The sequence below is a fragment of the Lepeophtheirus salmonis genome, chromosome 1 (genome assembly GCF_016086655.4).
Source record: "Lepeophtheirus salmonis chromosome 1, UVic_Lsal_1.4, whole genome shotgun sequence".
In the NCBI taxonomy this organism is placed as follows: Eukaryota; Metazoa; Arthropoda; class Copepoda; order Siphonostomatoida; family Caligidae; genus Lepeophtheirus; species Lepeophtheirus salmonis.
The window spans coordinates 52,995,271-53,017,428 of record NC_052131.2 but is presented as its reverse complement, the minus strand read 5'-3'; the positions used below and the strand labels follow the sequence as shown (position 1 = coordinate 53,017,428).

At 31.5% G+C, this 22,158-nt stretch overlaps 1 protein-coding gene and 1 long non-coding RNA gene across 2 annotated transcripts; both read left to right on the top strand.

Moving 5' to 3' along the window:
- Positions 1-5,188: 5,188 nt before the first annotated feature.
- LOC121132007 (circadian locomoter output cycles protein kaput) lies at positions 5,189-10,196 on the top strand. The gene is made up of 2 exons (XM_040727437.2): positions 5,189-6,693; positions 7,741-10,196. The coding sequence occupies exons 1-2, from the start codon at positions 5,477-5,479 to the stop codon at positions 8,225-8,227; spliced, it is 1,704 nt and encodes a 567-aa protein (XP_040583371.1). The 5' UTR covers positions 5,189-5,476; the 3' UTR covers positions 8,228-10,196.
- Positions 10,197-17,364: 7,168 nt separating this feature from the next.
- LOC139907622 (uncharacterized) lies at positions 17,365-19,173 on the top strand. The gene is made up of 2 exons (XR_011784341.1): positions 17,365-17,667; positions 17,979-19,173. It is a non-coding gene; the product is annotated as an uncharacterized lncRNA (long non-coding RNA).
- The last annotated feature ends 2,985 nt before the right edge of the window (positions 19,174-22,158 follow it).

Here is a 22,158-nt window from a genome sequence, read left to right as displayed (position 1 = left end):
TAGCAACGCCCCTTGTTTTAAGTGCCTGTTACAAAAGTAAGCCTTCATAAAAAAAAAAAGATTTGAGACGGAAGATCGAAACCAAGACTGATAAAGCTGAACCAAGATGGAAACCATTGAAATGAAAGAACTGAGACCGAAGACCGAATCTGAGACCGACTAAGCTGAACCAAGACCAAAACTTTTCAAATGAAGGAACCAATAGAACCGCGACATTACGACATTACTTTGCCGAACTGCCACTCAAAGTCCCTTTATCGTTTCTATGTATCCATTTCTCTATGGCCCCACTATTGAGCCTACTATTGAGATCTTTAAAATGATATTGAATCAGATGAATAATAATGATAGATCACTGAAAAATTGCTATCCCATTGCCTCCGAATCTTTTCAAAACTCTTAGTGTTGAGTCGGTCCTTATTCATTCGGTCCAGTCTAAGGATCGGCCCTATTAGTCCTTAAGACTATCGGCTCTTGAGATCCGTCCTTAAATGTCGGTTCTTAGAATTTTTCATGGAAATATCGATGATTTATTGAGCCAAATATGAAATATGAATTATGCGTTAAGATTATTGAACATAATTTATAAAAAACATTATTTTTTTCATTATAAGACAATATAATACGAACATATTATACTGTTACGTAGTTATATAAATGAATACATTTTATAGCTATTTCTCGATAAACAAGAAATAAGAGGACTTGAGTTTATTTTTATACATAATACGACTTGAGTGTCCTTTCCCCTCTATAATGACAAATAATAAGTATGTACAGATCAATTGAAAAAATCTTTAATGGATTATATCGAACGAAAAAGATAGGGTAGTACCATGATTTTTTTAATCATTTGAAAGCTATATTTAATAACTTTAAATTGCTTATAATGCGAACTACCTCTCTTGATAACCTTGGCCACACGGCGCCGGAAGCCTCGTGTGGAACCAAGTTTGTCATTGTATGGGTAATAGACTTCTTTGGAGACTCCACAGACGAATGATACTTGGCACAGGCCTCATGTTCGACCCTCCCCAAGAGATAGAAATCGCGTGGTTTCAGGTCCGAGCTCTCTAAATCATTTTTGCTAAAATAACAACCTCTCTCTTTCAGATCTTCCCGTGACTTTTTTTGTAAAAATACAGGACGTTCCTAATCTATACCTCAACCATTTTTGATGATTACATGTTGAATAAAAAAAATACTCAAAAATAAAAAAGATTGCTCTTAAAATTCAGCTATTATTTTTGCTCTAAAAGTATGTGTCTAATTTATTTTTATAAAAATATAATAACTATTATTCAGTTATACCATGTAACTATGATTTCCATCATTGTTATTCCAATTTTATATACTTAAATGTTTAATTACTTGCCAAGAATTGGAACAATTAAGTGTTCATGAATTAATTATCTTTTCTGACTCTTAAATTCTCAAAATGGGTTTATCATTAGACAATAAACATACAAGACACAAGGAGCACAAGTCCTTGTGAAAAACAATACCGCGTGGTCCATTAAAGTCTGAACACTTTGAATTTTAAAATTCAATAAGATATAATTTATTATTTTTTAGTTGAGTAATTGAAATTAATTCATATTTTGATATGTTAAAACATACGCAATTAGTTACAAAACAAACCTTAGCTCTCTAGGTTACGTACAAGTCAAGAAAATGATAAATGAACGTGATTGTAGAAGTTCTATTCGCACACTCCAAGCAGTTGGGCGTCTCCAGGACCCCCATCTACGCCGTTAGCAAGTCTGAAACAGTGGAGAGGAAGAAGGGCTTTGTCAAAAAGGCCAAACTTATACGGAGAAGTTAAATAAACCCTCTATCAACCCTACATCTTTTGAATGCATGTTAAAGGGAAGGCCTACAGTGTCCGTCATCCAAAGACCTAGGCCCTTACAGCATCTGTCAGTCAGTAATATGACTCTATGACAAAGTTATACATCCGCAGCTGCTGCCTGGAAGCCATCATTGCCGCTAGGGCGGCTACATTAATGATTAAGAGAGCTCAGAATCACATCTATTTATAGTGTTTATTTTGTTGAAATTATATTGTTAATTAATAAACTATATCTTTTTGAAGTTTAAAATTCAATGTAATGGATCCCTCGGAGGGGTTATGGACAAACCAAAATTAGGAATTGAAAATAAATAAATATATATATTAAATGAGGCAAATTAATGATTTCTTAATCAACATATGTTCTTTTCTGCTTCTTGCCTCTATCTCTCCCTTCTTCAACTGCTTTCTTCCCCCCAGAAAAAAAACAAAAACAAAAACAAAAAACGCAAGAATCGATAATTAAATAATCCTAATATTTATATAAGTGAAATATTATTGTTGCCTGGCTATTTAATTGCATCTTTCTTCAAGCGTTGGATTCAAGTATTTTTGAAAACTTCATTCATATCACTTTGAAATTAGATGAAAATGTTTTTCATTATTTTCAAGTACTGACTATCTTTGTGTATTTATATTAAATGAATGTATATCTATTGTCCTTGATGGTAATAATTCAAATATGAAGACATTTTAATTATAAAGTTGGTCTAAGCTAGTTATTGATGCACTTTAAAGAGGACAAATAAACAGTCATTTTAATAATGTTTATATATTTGTTATTTAACTCATCTTTTTGGAATTGGAAGGTAGCTTTTGATGTCCGATTTCCCTACATTGCGGGATATCTTAACGTATGACATTTATTTGAAAGACCTTAGTGAAAAAAGTAGAAGAAACTGCAACCTGCAACTCTACCCTGGTCTTATTCATCAATGAAACAAGGCAAAAGGCTTAACATCCTATATTATTTCTGATGGAAGAATCAACTGGACTAATCTGGCGATGGATCCAATGGGCAGTGAACAGTTATTTATGAGTAGGTTCAAGCAAGATCACTATAGCGTTAATTGTGAGCCTCCGAGTAATTACTTGTTCCACTTTATACCAGGGAAAGTTTTAACTTGAATCCATTAATATTTTTTCTTTAGGGAGACGCATCCCTTTTGTGGATAGTCTTGTCTTTTTTGAATATATTTATTAGTGAGGGGACGATTAAGGTAGGAATCGTGTGTTTGTTCCGTAATCAGGATTTTCATAAGGAAAATAATTATATGATTTGCGATTCCGATACTTATTTATTATGATTACGATTTTTGAGCAATTTTTTTGGCCAAAATGAGCGTTGAAATATAGAAAATGAGCACTCATATATCAAAAAGGAGCAATTTTTATATAAACAAAAATATGGGTTTATTAGGATAATTTAACGACAATAGAGTTGTTTCATATTTACCCATAAATTTTGCTATATTATATCGACAAATCAAGATTTTAGATTATTCAGTTAATTTTTGCCTTTTATCAGTATTTTTTTTTTTTGTTCTCTTGCACAAAAAGGCTTATCTATACTTCAATTTAATAGTAGGACTATAAAAAACGAAAATGATTGAAATCAATAATACAAATATATAAAATTACACACGTCTACTAAAACAAAAAGACACTTAAATTTTATCAAAACATAGAATAAAAACATATCCCGCAAAGTTAAGGACAAAAACTTGAAAAGAAAACACTGAACTGTAGAGTTTGCTAATAAAAGGACTATCCGTTCTAAAACACGGAGGTGAAGTTTCACAACGGATAAAATACCGTGGATTTCATAGTCCAAGGAAGCACGTTTCGCTTACAAGATATGTTGAGCCTTTCTAATAGTTCCATTACTAATTATCTTTTCCTTTTTTTCCGGAGTAAAACGCTAAAAAATCATCCTTCTTCATCTTATAAATACCAAAATGTTCCTCTAAAAGTTTGCCGAAGGGGCTATAAATTGGCCTTCCATCAGTATTTGTAGTTTTAAACATACTAAAGTACTCTTCAACGTCCACATTAGTAGATGGAACAAATATAAAGTTGGCCTGATTTTCAGGAGTCTTATTAGATGGAGGCATCTCGTCATCACCACCACTGATATTACGTTTAACCTTTTACATAAATAGAAGATCAGGATTTCAAAATTTGACGCAAAAGTATTAACCATTTGTGTCAAGATTCAGGGGGGGGATTATTCAACAGTCAATTTTGAGCCAAATTTATCCTTCCTCCAATGGGCTGTTGTCGGAATCTGGCTCCTTCACATATCCGATCATATAATCATATCCTTTATTTCATCTTATACATATATTTACCACCAAAAAGAGAGATCAATGAAAGAGGGTTATTGAAGGTAGACTTTCTCTCTAAAAACATCATCAAAAGTTGTTGTGTAATCTAGCTAAAATCCAAATTATCTGTATTTAGTTAATACCAATTTAAAAAAATGTGTTAATTTCACAGAAAAAAGAGAAAAAATAAGGAAATTTTTGAGCAATTGAGCCATTTCTCACAAATCTTAAGGCTAATGATTATTTATTACAAGTATTTAAGTATTTATTACTTATCCAAGTTATGAAAAAAAAAAAAAAAAAACTCCCTTCCTCTTACCCAAATTATAGAATTATTTCTTTTTACAAGAAAATTTAATATTTGCTTGTTATTTTTTTTTTCAAAAAACTTTATTTCTTGTGAATATTTCTTGTAGCGGTGTATTTTGGGAAATTTTTGTACAAAAATGTAATTTTTGTAAATAGCCGAGGTTTTTGAATATTTTTTTTTCCAAAAAATTTAATTTATTGAGAATAGCAATGGGTTTTTGAATTTTTTTCCAAAAAAATTGGATTTTTTTTTTTGATTAATTGTGAATTTTTGAAAAAAATTAAAATATTAAATTGATTATTTAAATATTTTTCCAAAATATTTCATATTTGAAATATTTTTTCAAATTTTTTTTAATTTTTGAAAAATTTTTTCAAAATTTTTCAAAAAATAATTTTTATTTTGTAGATAAAAAAAAAACCTCCCCCCCCCCCCACCCTCCTCTAAAATATAATTCTTGTGGCAACCCTCATAGCAAAATAATATTTCTTAATTATTATTTAAAATATTAAAAAATTGGCATCGCTAATTTTTACTAGAATTGCATCGGAATCGGCATTTTTTTCCCGCAATTGTCCAATCACTAATATTCATTTCCCTTTTGATTACGCCAAATTGATCACCTCATCCGTCTATAAAGTTTTATTCATTTAAGAAAGGCCTTTTGTACTTACGCTGTATACCTACCTTTCTATGTTTGTTGATGAAGGCTTTCTTTCTTTCGTTCTCTTTATTTATTTATTTTTTTTGTTCTTGTTGTGAGAAGTTATATGTAAATATATATTTTATTTGAAAAATTATCACTCAACAATAACAAGAGTAATTATAAACTTGGGTATATTTGTGACAAACTAAACCTATAGAGTCGTTATATTGAATTGAGACGCTACCCTTTATTTAATTATTGACTTCTCATAACTGGATCTCCAAAAGAACTCTCGTTTAATACGTCATATGAATTCAAAGTTATCTTATTGAAGAACTAACATGGAGGTGACGTCCGAGGAACAAGAGGATTTCAAGAGGAAATCTCGAAATTTAAGCGAAAAGAAACGAAGAGATAAATTTAATGTTTATGTGACTGAATTGGGTAACATGGTCAACTCCTGGGACCCTTCTCTCTCCTCCAAGTATAGACGGAAAATGGATAAAACTACGGTCCTCAAGTCCACTATATTATTCATCAAAAAGCACCAACCAAAACAGTTAATTGAACAACTACAGCAAAATCAAGAGATCTCCGAGTGTGGGTATGTGAATGATCCGCCACTTCCTCCCCTAGAAAATTTAGGGGCCAATATAAGTTCTTTGGAATCCAAGCCAACTTTTCTCTCTCATAATGAATTTACTCAAATCATGTTGGAGTCCGTACATGGGTTTATTCTTGTTTTTGGGACAAACGGGAAAATCATTTATGTGTCCGAGTCAATTTCTTCTCTCCTGGGCTATTCTCCCATCCAAATCACTGAGCGCTCTGTCTACGAATTGATTGGAAATGATGGAGATAAAATTATTCTCTACAACACTCTTGTTAATTCTTCTCTGGGGAAACATTTAGAATTATTTTTGCATTTTAAAAGAGCTGATGGACATGATTTAGAATTAGCCCACCTCGTAGGATACTTTCGACCCTGGACCAGATATTCCACCGTATTTGTCTCTGCAGTTCGACTTCAAGGCTCTAATAGACCCAAGGAAAATAAAAAACTCACACCTCACATGCTCTTGTCCGCAAATGAGTTGGAATTTACGTCCAGATACTCATTGGAATGGAAATTTTTATATATAGATGACAGAGCACCACCTATTATTGGCTACTTACCTTTTGAGGTTTTAGGTACTTCTGGCTATGATTATTATCATATTGAAGACTTAGAAAGAGTCTGCACTTATCATGCGACCCTTATGCAAACAGGAGAAGTGCCAAGTTGTTTACATCGTTTTCTTACAAAGGGCCAAGAATGGATTTGGCTACAAACACGGTATTATGTTACATATAATCATTGGAACGCCAAGCCTGAATTTGTAGTTGCGACTCATAAGGTTGTCAGGCATGTTGATGACACCAAAAAAGTCAAAAAAGAAGGAGGAGAGGATTGGGACAATACAATAGAAAATACACCAGCCTTCATAAAATCCTATTCATCTTCTTTCAGTGACTCCATCTTTGATAGTTGTGGAGCAAGATCCCCAATTGGACTCAGGTTAGTCAATATAATATAAAAAGGGTAGAATCAAACTAAAAAAAAACATTCTCAAAATGGTCCTGTGTTATAGTAAACAGACAAATATTTTGGCAAAGGATTTAGGGGAATCGAGGGACATATTGAATGATTAAATTTCAATGTATTCTAGTAGACAATACAATATATATTATAGGTCACTGCTCTGTTCTACTACTTCAGCCCTGTTCCGGTCCAGTTCAGTCCTGTATATCAGTCGTCAAAAAATTATAAAGTACGGTCCTGGATGACCTCACTCAACTTTGTTCCCTCTTTGTTAATTTGTATCATTATCAGTTACAAGAAAAATAAGGCTCCTAAAAAAACATGCTGCAAATCCCACTCACTAATAAAATAATTAGTATTTTGTTTCAATTACATATCCGTAACAGGGTACAGTGATCCTGAGTTGTAGCAAGGAAACTACTATTAAGTAAACAAGGCTCATGTCCAGTTGTGTATAAAATATGTCTTAGAATGCGGGAGGGCTTTTTCTATTTGGGAATCTGACGAGAGGTTTTTATTTTCTAAACTTGGTTGGTTAATATTTAATTTTTGAAGATAGAAAATCCAAGTATTAAGTAATAACTAGTTTGTCTGCTCATGAAAAATGGATAGTAGAACTATAGTACTCAAGAGTTATATACAGACATGTTAATCAAGAGCATTTTGGTCATGTTCAAAAAAGGAGAACGAAAATCAAGTGGTAACCCTGACAATTGTCAATCTGTTTCTCTGCATAATTGTGTATAATAGAAAAATAAGTTCACTCTTCAGCCATTAAATAATTATGAGAACAGCTTAGGAAAAGTAAATGCCTACAGTCCTCAGTTACTCAATTCTCAATTCGTAGTAAGCTTTGTGTTTTTTTCCTTCCTGTGACGGCTGCATGTAGCTGATTTAATAGAACGTCATGACAGCTAAATTCTTCAAATTGTATGGGTGACCACGTTAATTATCGTACTTACAAGACATATTGTTACTATCTATTTATTTTCCCTTATTTTAATATTTTTTCTGTACTTTTAGCTCTAAAAAGTTTGAGGACTCTGGTATTCTGAATCTCTTTGCCTCACCTCAGGTCGTATCAACCAGAACAAAGTCCCAACTGGATGAAAAACCACCTTCAGGTCAAATCCATATTGAACAATCCGAATTCCAATTTCAAGAAGAGCTTAAAAGAAAACACGATGAACTCTCCTTCAAAATCTGTCAACAGCAGGAGCAGTTACAAACAATTTCTGATAAGCTCATCATGTCTAAATATGGACTCGATGCAACAAACACAGAAAGAGACCAAAAAATTAACATTTTCTCCAATGACTCCAGAGAGCCTACTCCAAAGCGGTCTGTTCCTCAAGGGAGAGAAAATGAATATGAGGTATCATACTGTGGTCCATTTGGGAAAAGTATTGAGAATTCTTTTGATAATTCGTTGGCAGATATAATTTGGGATTTTGGCGAAGAAGAAGGTATGCTCATGAAGGAAAATGATCGTTGTGGAACGAATCGCTGATGCTATTACCAACCAATTTAAAAAATAAATTTTTTATGATTTTGCTCAGATTTTTTATGTTAACATGCTTACAGTGTCCACCTATATTTTTCTAAGAATAAGTAATTTATTTATTGATCATCACTTAATTAATATTAATTACTTTATACAATTGTATTTTTTTTTTGCCAAATGAAATCTATTTATTTAGAGACGTGTTGATTTTAACATATGAGTAGATTGATCAAAGCATTTTAATCATGTTTTCAGTTGATAATTAATATCCCAGCAAACATTTCGTTGGCAAATAGAAAGTCATACAATGTCGATTAACATGTTTGAATGGCGTTTTGACAGCTATATGTCAGCGTTATTTAATTTCAAATGCATAGAGTTTGTAGTTTTGCAACTCGGGATTTTAACATTATCAGCAAGTATAATACATAAAGTATCTCCCAAAAACTCGGCATATTTTAGCCAACTATGTGTTAGCTTTGCCCCTTGAAATCTTTGTTGGGGTATTATACATATTATGTTGTGTCAAGTATCGATTTTGTACAATAATCATTGACAAATACTGATGAATCACATCGGTCATTTGAATTACCAACTGTTGATTGATGCTTTTGGCTTATTTATTTATGAAACTTTGGACACTTGGATATTATCAAATGTGCCATAAAATGTACATTAGTTAGTAACTTAAAAAAAAAAAAAACAGTCCAAAATATATCGACCGTCCATGTAATATTAAGTTATTCCATGGATTTTTATTATACATTTTTTTGGTTGCAATTTGTATCATCAAATTGATGACCGGATATTTTTTTGAGAATATATATTTCATATATGTTTGTATATAACCAGTAACTTTAAAAAAAAGTTGGTCCACCTTTTTGACTAAAATCCACCTCTCTAGACTTATTGTATATCACAAAATATTTATTAAATTATATTTTGCTTATATTTATTTTTTTGCAGATAAAAATTGCGCACTCAATCCATAACTATGTGGGTTGTCTCTTATATTACCACCACCATACTCAGTACCAGGACCAGAGGATAAGATAAATAAATGCTGGGCCCCTTTTCATCTTTTTTTTTTTGTGAAATAAATGTTTTATAAAGACATTGGAAATTGTTCTCAAATGATGATTAAAAAAAAAAACTTAATTAAGAATCATATTTTTTTTTTTAACAAAATACTATTTTATATTTTCAACGAAAAGTTACAACATTTCTTAAATAAAAAAGTCTACTCTACGCCCACTTATGCCTTTTCCTTCAAATCAGTACTGAGCATACTTCTAATTAGTGTTGGATCGTTCCTGGAACTGCGTTTCTAATCAGTCATTTTTCTTTTCCCCCTTTTGGTCTTTTTTCTATAATTAATCAATTTTTTTTCTCTCATTCAACAGTACTAAACACCAATGAGTCTGTCCTATCCTACAAACTAGGAAAAAATGAATGCTAGCTTAAAAAATTAAATGAATATCTTATTATGAATGATGATTTATATTTATGAATCTTCAATATCTGAAATGAAGTTTGACTAAAAGACCGATAACACGGCGTTACCTTGCTAACACAAAATATACTTGGTATTTTGTGTTGGAAGTGCTAGTGTGAACATTGATTGGTTGAATTAGAATTAACCATTTGAAGCTCTGAACAACCCAACATTGATCAAATGATTTATGATAAATTACCAATTAATTTTGAGTCATTTCTCTGTTTCCTTTTGGAAGAAAGGATGAATGATAACAAAAGGTAACAACGTGAGAAAATACTGACAAAATGAATCAGGACTGGACTCAGAGAGCTATACTCTTTATAGTTTTTTTAGACCGATCTAACACTACTTTTGATTAATTTCCATACCTAAAGAATATTTTTGCAAATGCTTTTGATTGTATCAACAATATAAATGTGTAATTTATCACCTTGTATTTTTATGTCGTCACTTACTGAATAATAATTGTTGTTTTTATATCATGTTTACTTACTAAAATTAATTATTATTGGGAAATATCATTCAAATCCTTTGTTTGAGCGCTAGTTATATATTTGTTCATAAAATAGAGGGTGTGTAGATCAAACCGGAGCTTCCGTGCACCCGATAGTTTGTTCTGACGTAGTTGTCTGATGGCGTCTATTTTTTTGCCGGTTGTTGTATGAACAAACTGTAGTGAAGTTTTGGGATTCATGGCGACAACGGTTCCAGATATAAATATATATGTTTGACGAATTGGCATCTCACCTCGAGTGATATGTCAACTATGTTGATTTTCTCATCTTTGTATCCGTCTGTATATATACCATATTTGTATCGGGATATTCAACTTGACGGTTATCGACCTAGATATGATTGCTGGTAGATAGTCCTTTACTTTATTCAATTCAACTTGATCAAGTATTTTGAATAATATTACTGCTATACAATTTCCTTCTAATTTTTTAAAAAGTCAATCCAATCTTCTAAGAAAAGAATCGATAGGAGTGGTAAGGATCAGAGGAGAGTGGTATAAATAGCTTAGGGGCTTTTAAAATATGGTGGAGATACTTGAGGGTATCCCTGGATGAAAACTGGTGGTTATTAAGGATCTTGGAGTACTCTCAAGTACCCCGCGCAACCTGAGGGCATAAACTGTTTTATGGTATTAGAGGGGATCCTTAGATGAATTGACGCTGGTTTTTAGCACTACACCCGGATCAATCCGAAGGCAGAGGGTATTCAACCATATCTTAGGTAGCCCTAAGCTAATACTACTAATCTTATCGATCCATTTATCAGATGATTGGATTGAATTTAAAAAATTGTGAGGAAACTGTATTGTCATAATATTGCTCACAGATGAAGGTACTTCCTCGGGGATGGAACAAACAAATATGTTTAGATATTTGTCATAAATAATATCAAACAAATGTATATTGTGTTATTATTCATCATGAAGTTTGAAGAAGATATTTACTCCCTGGTAATTTTCATAAGGGGCAATTTTCCTCCATTGCGTTTGTCTGCAGGGTAATCTTTTTCCCTGGGCAGTTTTCCTTGTGCCTTAAAATTTATATAAATCAGATTCAAAGCAATTTTATCAAAATTGGGGCGAAGAGGATCCCACATAACAAAAGAACTGTTAAAAAAAATCAAGACAATCTGCACTTTTTTGACCATGTGGGCCGCTACACTGTCTTGTTGGAAGGTGTAATTTTTTCCTTGGGCGTCTCCATCCATCCAGGGAATGTAAATTAAAAGAAAGTTCAAAACAAGAAGCTAATGTATAATAACTAATATACAGCCAAGCTGTATCTGCACCATATCGCCCGGGCCTTCCATAGCTTCTGGCTAATAAGAGAGGCGGATTTCTTTTTGAATAATTGAATATCATTAAATTTAGATTTCAAATAATAATAAAAATTATGGTTCTAGCCTTTTTATTTAGTTTGTGATATACCTTTAAAGTTTTTCACCAATTTATCCGGACCACCCTGTACAATTTTTGGATCTAAACTAAAATGGCCTGTACCACACCTAAAATGACATCAGAGGCGTTAAAACATTGCCAAAGTTTTTTTTTGTATTTTTTTGACATCATATTTGAAACAGGGATTAAAAGCTTAGAAATGACTAATTTCAGTCAAAAAAAAAATACATTTTTCCAAATTAAAATGGCTTGAGAGACCTGTAACTTTTCCATAGTAATTTTTTGATGGTTTTTTTGACATCATTTTTAAGCTGAAGGTACAAGAAGTCTAAAAGTGTCATTTTTTTGAGGCAAAGGCAACATTTTCCAAACTAAAATAGCCTAAAAGTACTATAATTTATCCAAAGTCAGTTTTTTACTATTTTGACAATATATTTGTGAGAGTTTAGGTCAAAAAATGACCAATTTTAAGGAGATTAAATTAATGGAAAAAAAAAATCCATTAAAGATAATGGATTTTTTTAAAACATTCTTATATCGTGACATGGAGATCAATGCTTTGAGAAAAATAATTATTAAAGAGGGGTTCCTTCCAATCCTTTTTCCTATCTCATTCCCGACGGTTTCCATGATTCAATTCAACAGCTTACAGTCTCGGAATACGTGTGGGATTGTTTTTGTTTTGTTGTACTCCACACAAATAAAATGCAAGCTTTTAACCCTTTTGGCACAATAGGAACGTGGGTGTCCCAGCAATTAAGTAGGCCCTATTTTCCTGAAGAGTAAAATACGTTAGGGGTAACAATATTTATTTTTTTCTAATAAAGGGAGAGAGTTTATAACAAATGTAGAAGAAATCCGTGCTTTTCTAGGAATTAATCTCGTGATGTTAGTGATGATGCTTCCCAATTTAAAATCCTATTGGAGCGTTGATAACTTCATATCATCCGAGGGTATCAAAAATGCAATGACCAGAACTCAATTTATGTTCCATCTTCAAAACTTTTACTTTGCAAATGACTTAAAAGCAAATAAATTGGACAAAGCTTACAAAATGAGAGGAATTATCAATCATTTAAATGAAACATTTCAATCTGCCATGTCCGACGCTTCTGAACAGTCAATTGACGTACACTTGACTAAATTCAAAATAAAACTATCTTGCAAGCAATATATGAAGAATAAACCCATAAGGTGAGTATTCAGTAACACGAGATATCTTTATTTGCTTAATTTATATCTTGGGAAGAAATAAAATAATGCAAATGGTCTTGGAGAAAGTGTCTTATTCAGATGCTCAAGAATACCTACTATACAGTATATTTCGATAATTTCTTCAGTTCTTCCCAATTAGTTAATAAATTACAAGAAAATGGATTATACTGTATCGGAACTGTAAGAAAAGAAAGGGGAAAAATACAAACTAATTAAAGATGTGAGTAGAGTTGAAATCGAGCTAAAATATACAAATAATATAGTAGTAGTTAAGTGGTTTGACAGTCGGGGGAGTAACTTTAATTGGGACGAGTTTGGAAGGCTACAATCAAGTTTCATCTGTTCTAAGAAGAATAAAAGGGAACATTAGTCGTCCCATGTCCATCCATTATATCAAAAAATGCAGCTCTGGTATGGAAAGTGTTCATATTTTGGATCAAAAGATCAAATCATTGGGGGTTTGTTATTATTTGAGGATTTTTTGAAATCTCTTGGATATTTGTGTTGTTAATTCGCCAATAGTTTACAAAAAAAAATATAAAAAAATAATAATACAAAAGGAAATATAATTATTTACAAACGAGTCCTGCATCACACCGAAAAATCCTTCCTTAATCTATTATTCCATTTTACCTACCAACAATTAAATTGACGAGAGGGATATGTAGAAATTGCAACAATAAAAGAATAGCGAATAAAACTCATATTCAATGTAATATATGCAAAGTATTTTTATGTATAGTTTCTGGACCAAAATCAATAAATTTTTATAGTGATTATCATACTCAAAAAGAATAATTGTTTATTTATGATTATAATAGAAAATTTACTTATTTTTATTTTAAATATCGAAACTGTTTATGTTTTAGGAAGTAATTATAAGGATAAAAATATTTATTCGTCTGTTTACTCTTCAGAGCAATAGGGAAACCAGCTCCCACAAAAATACATCGACACCTAGATATCCAATCTTTGCAAACTAAAAAGAAATTGTTTTCTATACCCCATATAGTAAAAAAATATCAGAAAGTTGCATGAAAATATAATCAGGGACCTTATGGTCTCGAAATGGTTAAAGTGTTTCCCTTTATAGAAAACCCCTCATGATATTCTTTATTTTAGATACATCTGGCTTGGACTAAGAATAGGATCCCAAATGGACTCTATGTAGTGAATAACCCTGCCTTCTTCCCTGCTTCCACAAACCCTTAAAATCTTCTTTTCCTCATTCTCAAATTAGAAATGTTATATAAATCTTCCCGGTTTACTCTTTGCTTGAAGGAGTATTGTTGTGGGGAATTTTTTCCAGCATTATTCTTAGTGGATGAGTCAACCACCATATCACATCCTAGTTTACTTAGAATCCTTTCATTGATTTTAACTTTGACGAGCTCACAAGAGGCTTTATTGCCTACTTCAATTCAATGGGGTTTTCTAGCCTCTTGAGTTATACTTAGCAAATATCTAGAGGGGGATTATACAACATCCTTTCCCTTTCATTTCCATTGGCTAAGCGCATAATCGATATCCACGGAAATTCCATCTTTTATTAGACCCTTCATTTAATCGGATTTGAAATAATCATATAACTATTATTATTGATGATAAATATCAGTTTGGCTCCCTTAATTATCTTTCCTAAAATCCCCTTTCCCCTTTGTTCACAATATTCATTAGTCATAAATATAATTTTTTGTTTGTTCTCAATAATAAAAGGGGAGGCTGTGGATTGCGAAATGGATTCAACTCCTAGCATTCAGATGTGGAGCCAAAATACGAAGTATTATTTAAAGGGACGGGAAATATTGGGTTCGGATTTTTTACAAAATTACAATAAGTAACAATCTTTGTAGGAATAATAAAATAGTATTATACTCTGGGCATTGTACGTCAATATAGTTAATAGACTTGAAGTTGCGTAGTTTTATAATATTGTTCCGAGGAATTCATTTTTTTTGTGCCTCGGTACAGCTACAGATATTCCCACTTATTATTTTATAAAAACATTAGTTTTAATTTTTTAATATATTAAATACAATATTCTTTAATATTAACGTAAAATCATTAGGCAATGATGTTCTTGTCCAAAATAATGAATAGTCAGTCATCTTATTAGGCCCTCTGACCCTCATTGAGGCATTAAAGCCAACCTTATCTTTTTTCTTCTTTATTTGATCTAAAAATTGATTTCGTTTAATTTTGCCCAATTAAAACATTCTCAGCCTATTGTTTCTCATCATTTTCATACAGTTAAAAAAAACTATGCCCAGGGCCAATTTATCTTCTCTTAAAAACAATGAGGAATTAATTTATATACATATTATTTCAATGAATATTTACTTATGGGGGTATTCTTATGATTTTACTAACTTCACAGGTATATTATTGTTTTAATAAGAGAGTAAATTTATTCAATATTAATAATAATATTGTAGAATACAATTAGACAATAAAGCTTAAAGAACATTATTAATATTCCTAATCAAATAAATAATCATTATAATCTTCACTATTCAATTTTAAATCCTTTTTTTTACTCTTTATTTTTTGAATAAGTTATTCTTATATTTTTTTGAATATTACCATTTACTTCAAAAACTAGTTGTTTTGTCATGGACTGAAAATTCGACCGAAATATAAAGCGATCAAAACAATAGCCCTTATCAACGTCAAAAATTTCTAACAAATATAGACCTTGCGCTATTATTTTTATAATTTAACTAGTTAAAATATTCATTAGAATTTTTTTTGTTGAATATACAATTTTTTTAAATTTATGAAGATATTTAATAAAAAATTAAGATTTCGGCATTATGGAACGAATAACCCTTTGACCAATTAGATTAGTCAAAAAAATCTTGGGTTTTTACTACATATCTAGAGATATTTAGATGTATATAATTGTAATAAGTGTTAATCGTAGTAAAATTATCAAATATATTATAAGGTTAAGGCAAAAGAAAAATAAATCAATGACCCATATAATTAAATACATATTTGCATAAAATAATTTATTTAAATAAAATCACAAGTGATTTAATAATTCAGAAATGACTCCCGACTAACTAACTTTTGAAATATGTGAAACGAAATGAATTTTTTCCAATGTAACTCAACTAAAGTTGTAAGATCATCGACAAATTTATTAACATATTTATCACGTAAGAGTTCCCATAAACTATTGGTGCATATAGGTACATATGTAGGTAATAGAGATGGAGAGTTGAATACGTTTTGCAGCTTTACTGATAAATATATCTAGAAAAGAGGACCACATTAAATTCATACTCTAGGATCGTCTTCTACTTTTTTTTTTCAATGACAGAAGAGACTCATAAATAATATTTGAATCAGGAGCGAGGATGAAGTGTATAATACAGCCTTATAAATGAACTCAGTGTGTTAAATATGAATTGTTTGTTTGTTAAAAATGGTTATATTTTAGTTTAATGTCTAAAATTAGCATTCAATGGCGCGTTTTATCTATAGTTTTTGTCCATAAACTACGCTAAATCATTGAAAAATACATTTTGGAAAAGCTTTAAGGCCAAAGACATCCTTTAGATCCCTAAAAAAATGATTTTTTCATCTTAAAGTATGGGAAAAAATGCGGAAACATATTAAAATTCCAAAAAGTATATTTTTGATTAGGTCTAATGATGGAGGTTTCGTATCCTTTCTCATTCTCCTTTGTTTGGATATTATTGATTAATTTGATATACAAGTACATTATTTATGGCGTAATTGTAATTTTTTTATTAGTAAACATTCTATAAATATTGTAATTTTGTATTTCCCATCGATGAAGAGGGATTAGAGACGTTGTCATGGAACCACAGAGTAAGCAGGTTACAATCATAGAGGGCACTGCAATAAAATTGTTATCCCTACTTTTAGAGGCTTTTCTGCTTTTTTCTAAAAAAAAATTAACACATACACTTTTTCTATTGCTAATAACTCCACGAATTTTAATAGTTTTTTTTTTTCAGCTTACTATTCTTTATAAGCCGATTTACAATTCTGTGTAATTTTAACTTTGTAATAATTGCTCTAATACATTTAAAATTGAATTTTTTAAAATAGAAGTCTACGCTAAAATACAGAAATGAAAAGGTAAATTTTAGGATTTTGTCTATCAATTAACAAATTACAAACAAAATCGATCAACTGACATAAACATTATTGGACTTGCAAAGTTGTGTATTCTAAATCACAAATTTAGTTCGCTAATAGTTAATAAATAACTAATTTAATTATAGTAAACTGTACTTTCATTTATTTATCTACAACTATGTGTTAAAAAAATCGAGTTTAAACACTTTTAATACATCTAAATTCATCATTAAAAAAAAGAAATCTCCGGTAAAATACTAGTATGATGCGGTAAACTTTAAGAATTTGTTTATCAAATAGAAAAATTAAAAAAAAAAATTGATCGACTGACCTACACATTATTGGACTTGCAAAATTGTGTTCACAATGACTTATTAACAAAATATGAAATATTGAAGAGACGTCATGACGACATCTATAAAAAACTTCAATCGAAAGTGTGATGCTATACTATAAGGAAGTGTGTTCGTATGTTATATTTTTTAAATTATAATTTAAAATTGTTATTACTAACTCAATCTTCCACCTACCCTTATATCGAGAGGACGTTACAATGACCCACTCTGAGAGGGTCTTGTTTGGATACACATGTTCTATGCCATCACTAATATCAAGCCATTCAAACCTTCGCCTTGCAAAAAATGAAGAGTCCTTCTCTTCATGGTACTCAAAGCTTGCTTAATCATGTTGTTTGGAATGACTTCTTAGGTAATTAAAGCAGGGATCCGAGCACCGAGATCATTAGTTTTGAAATCTCGTCCAGAGAACTCCCACTGTGTTCTACGAGATAGAAAGAAGTTATTCAAAACGGGTCTCCCGTCTGATATATATATTGACCTGTAGAAGTAATCCCTACATTACTAAGGAACTCATTCCTGCTGTTCAGTCGAGTTTTATATTTCAGTGGCTCGTTTGAATCTAGTAAAGGGAAGAAATTCTCAATGATAGAGCTCCAAACTGAGATATCTTCTTGGTGAATAAGCTGCAATGTTTATTATTATTATTATTTTTTTCTCCAGCCTAAAATGGGAATGGAAAGAGACAACAGGATTGAGATCTTGGCATTCCTTCGTGTGGGAATGATTGAGGCAGTTACTGCTTGCCAATTGGGGGTATCCAGACTACCTAGTAGGAGGAGGAGGACGACAATAGTATGAAGAAGCGTCCAGGAGATTGCAGGATGAACATTATGATCCAGAATTGACCAATAACCTTTTGGAATCAGACCTACAAAGTAAATGAGAGCTCATACTACAGAACTGGGTAGATGTAGATGAAAAGAGAGTGAGGAACATGGTGAAGAATCTTGGTGCGGGCGGAAAGGCCGCTTCTCACCAAAAGTAGTCAGAATTTTATCAAGAATAATATGGATTTTTGGTACAAAGAGATGTGGTCCCGTTCATCCCAGACATGAAGCCGTTATCCTTTGTCATATGGCCTCACATTGAGTCTAAAGCCTGAAGAGTTTGTCACCCTTATATAAACGCCTTGGGGGTCTCTGTTGAAAAATACTGAGGCACCATGGACATAAAACTTCATAAAGAAGACCTAATGCAATTCGTTCTAGGGAGGGCCAACGGCCTTCATCGAGGTTGAGGAAGGTTACATTCAGTAAATGAGCTATTTGAATATATATATATATAATTTATTAAAATTTTTTATTAAATTTGGGCATGTTGTCTTAGAAATAAAGATTGAAAATCCGCACAATTACTTATCAGTCAGGCTGTAAATAATGAGCATTTTGTAGTATGTGAGTGTTGTTGTTGGCAATTTGAGAAGTGTACTGGATGGTCCATTGAAACCCGAACACTTCCTAATTTAAATAATGAATGAATGTTGAGTGATTTAAATTAATTCATAGTTCGATATATGAAAGCATAAACAATTAGTTACAAAACTTATTTTTTTTTCTTTTTTACAGAACTTAACAATGTGAAAGTATGGCCTAAAATAATGCAAAAATAAATTGGAAAATCGAATGATAATTGATTTTGGAATGAGAAAATAACAGTTTCTGTTTGATCATTTTTCGTATCTTAGCCAAAGATTGATGGATTAAATAAATGATTTGAACTCAATAAGTAATCTTTTCCTTTACCCACCCATCTTTTTTAGAATGCAGCTAGTGAACTGGACAAAAAAGAATAAATAATTTCTTATAGCCATTCCATCCATTTTGAATTTGTAAATATCAATTAAAAATTCTGAAAATACTTGTGTGAACATCGAGAAAAAATAAGTGTTTATTTTAAAGTAATTTTAGTAACAGGATCTTGGAGTTTTATCAGGATATAGTAAAAAAATTATATGAAATATTTAATCAAATCAGTAACCATCATTTTTGATGAGGTTGCATGCATTATATAAAATAATACCTAGAATATTATAATTTTGGAGCTATTGTTGTTGTAGGCCTCAGTCCTCACATCTTGGAAAAGAAGAATCCAGGAATTAAAAGGAACGACTTTTAATCAAAGCAGTGAATAAAATTCACTAAGCCTCGATCAAAAATGGCTAAATATACGAATAAATCCTAAACAAGACAATATCCTGATAAATAAAGATTTGCCTGCAATTAGATTTAATGTTTGAGGAGTATACTGAAAAGTATTGGCAATCAAATGTTGTTTCAAAGGAATAATAAGCATTTATATAAATTTTGGGGCGTATAATAACCCAGTCGCTAACTGAGGGTTAACAAAAACTTTCTTTTTTTCTTTGAAATCAATCATAATCTCTATAAACCTTCATCCTTTTAATATCCCATTTTGAACATCCATTCGTCTGTCTCTAACGTCCATAGACCCTGTCGTTATTATTACTATTGTTTAGTTCGTGTCTCAGTTTTTATTACCCATAAATTTTGTATCCCCTCCAGAATTGAAATGTATGTTTTGTAGGAAGGGTTCGAGAGGAAGAATGATAAAATGAGGATAAAATCACATAAATAATCCTTGGTGAAAATGAAAAAAAAAAAAAAGAAAAAGAGATTTATTTATTTTTCTCATAGAGTTGGTTCCTTTGCTCATCCATTTCCCATTATAAGATTGTACGTGATCATCAGTACATCTTGTAGAATCTAATTCTACGCACAGATATATATGCATTTATTTTCAAAACGAATAGCACAAAACGCTACTAGGAAATTGCTAATTTATTTACACATGGGACTTACAAAATCCGCCATGTTTGTTTTAATTTTAAAAGAAATAAGTTTCTATTTGAATTTTAAGCACTTTGATTCTGCTCTCACTGATAGATTTATCTACTTTACTTTACTTTTGATCTAAAAAAAAAAATATCGTAAGTGATATCATTAATAATGATGCTAATCAAAATTGTTTTGGGCAATTAAAAGAACAAAAACAAATATCAATCTTGAAGGCATTTGAGACTTTTTTTTGAGGTGTTACAGGGAACCAAGTTCTGCTACCACATGTAAGGTATCCCTGGGGTAGAAAGCCAATCACCTATTGTTCTGATTGTTGATCTTCTGGTCCTGACAAACGTTTTTACCGATCTATTCGCAGATTCCAAGGAGGGCTTCGTGCCTTTTCCAAATATTTTGGGACAACGAATTCATAAATTGATTCGATTTTTTTGCAACTAGTGCAAGTTTGTACAAATCCACTACCTAAATGTCCGTGTTTACCCAAGAGAGCGTGCCCAAGTGGAGGCAAATATAGTTTTCGCGATGTACATAGCCTCTTAATAAAATGTAATTAAATATCGCGGAACATCCCTATTGCTTGCATCACGCAACCTTTACATATGAATATCTACGTTGTTGAGACGAGTATCTCTACGTTCTTTTTATCCTCCATTAAGTCTCTCTGTATGATTCTTTTTCTTCAAATTTATCTCTTGAGATTTGTAGCAAATAAGAGAAAACAACGTGTTTGAACAAAGTAGACAACTGGGAATTTTCCTTCTCTCTTTCTCTATTCATCAACTGCTTCAATGATTCTTTCTAATAAATCACTTTGAAATAATGAGAGGCAATCTAACACTATGACTAAGCATATCAGACTACTTTTTGATTTAATTTATGATTTCTCTCTCTTTACCCTTACTCCATTCCTACTAAATGATTCGTCATTATGGCTATACTATATACATATAATGTAGTAGATCCCAATACCACGAAAAATGCATAAAATAATTGATTGAGGATTTGGCAGTTTTAATTTATGATTTTGTATAAAAATAGTTTTTTTTTTCTTCATTCTTCTCCTTTTCAACTTTTGTTGTTTTTGTCGAATGCACTGATGAATTTATGGCCAAAAAGAGGCAGATTAAGGATGACTCACTCCATTAGAAGATTTTCCACTACTTTTATTTTTGAAAAAATGTCCCTCAATCATGTCAAACACAAACCCTGACAATCTAAATAATTTTTTGGAGGAGAGCTGTTTAGCTGTCATGGCGTTTATTAAATCAGCTACACTCAGCTGTGACAATGGAGGAGGGGCAGAAGGAAATAAACAAGGACATTGGCGAGATATTGACTACTCAAACTCACTCAATCAAGGACTCATAATTAGAACTCCACAACAAATCTTTAATAATACTCTCCGTCTTTCATCATCACACAATTTAACTCCCCAGAAATGAAGAAAATATTAATAATAATTCACTCTTCGGTTTGTTAACTCAAAAACAAAGCGTTCCGTTAAAAAAATACTCCCAATTTTCCTCAGTAATGATTTATCTCTGTCAGTCAAAGGCATTATTGACGGCTTATAGGTCATCAAAGTAACCAAGACTTTGTCGACTGCACCAAAACTCTATAACTTCAAGGAACCAATAATACATCGATAACAGCTCCAAATCTGCATGGGAAGAATTCCATACAATTGGCTTGCAGCTAATCTAACAAAACGTCATGATTCCTAACCTGATATTCTTCCAAACATTCTTCAAATAGATTCTTTTTACCTCGTTAATTTTCTTTATTTTTTTACATACCGACAGATAATATTTTATACAACTCTAATCTTAGCTATCATCAAGATTAATAGAAAACCAAGGTTATACCATAACGTGTGTACAACTGATCTTTGACTTCCACCACGCTTTTTAATATTGACGTCATAGGGTATGAGTGGTACGTATTTTGGCAAAATCTATTTTTCTTGCCGAACAGTAATTTTATTTGATTATCTACAAGTTAAAGCTATACACCAAGTGGTCAAA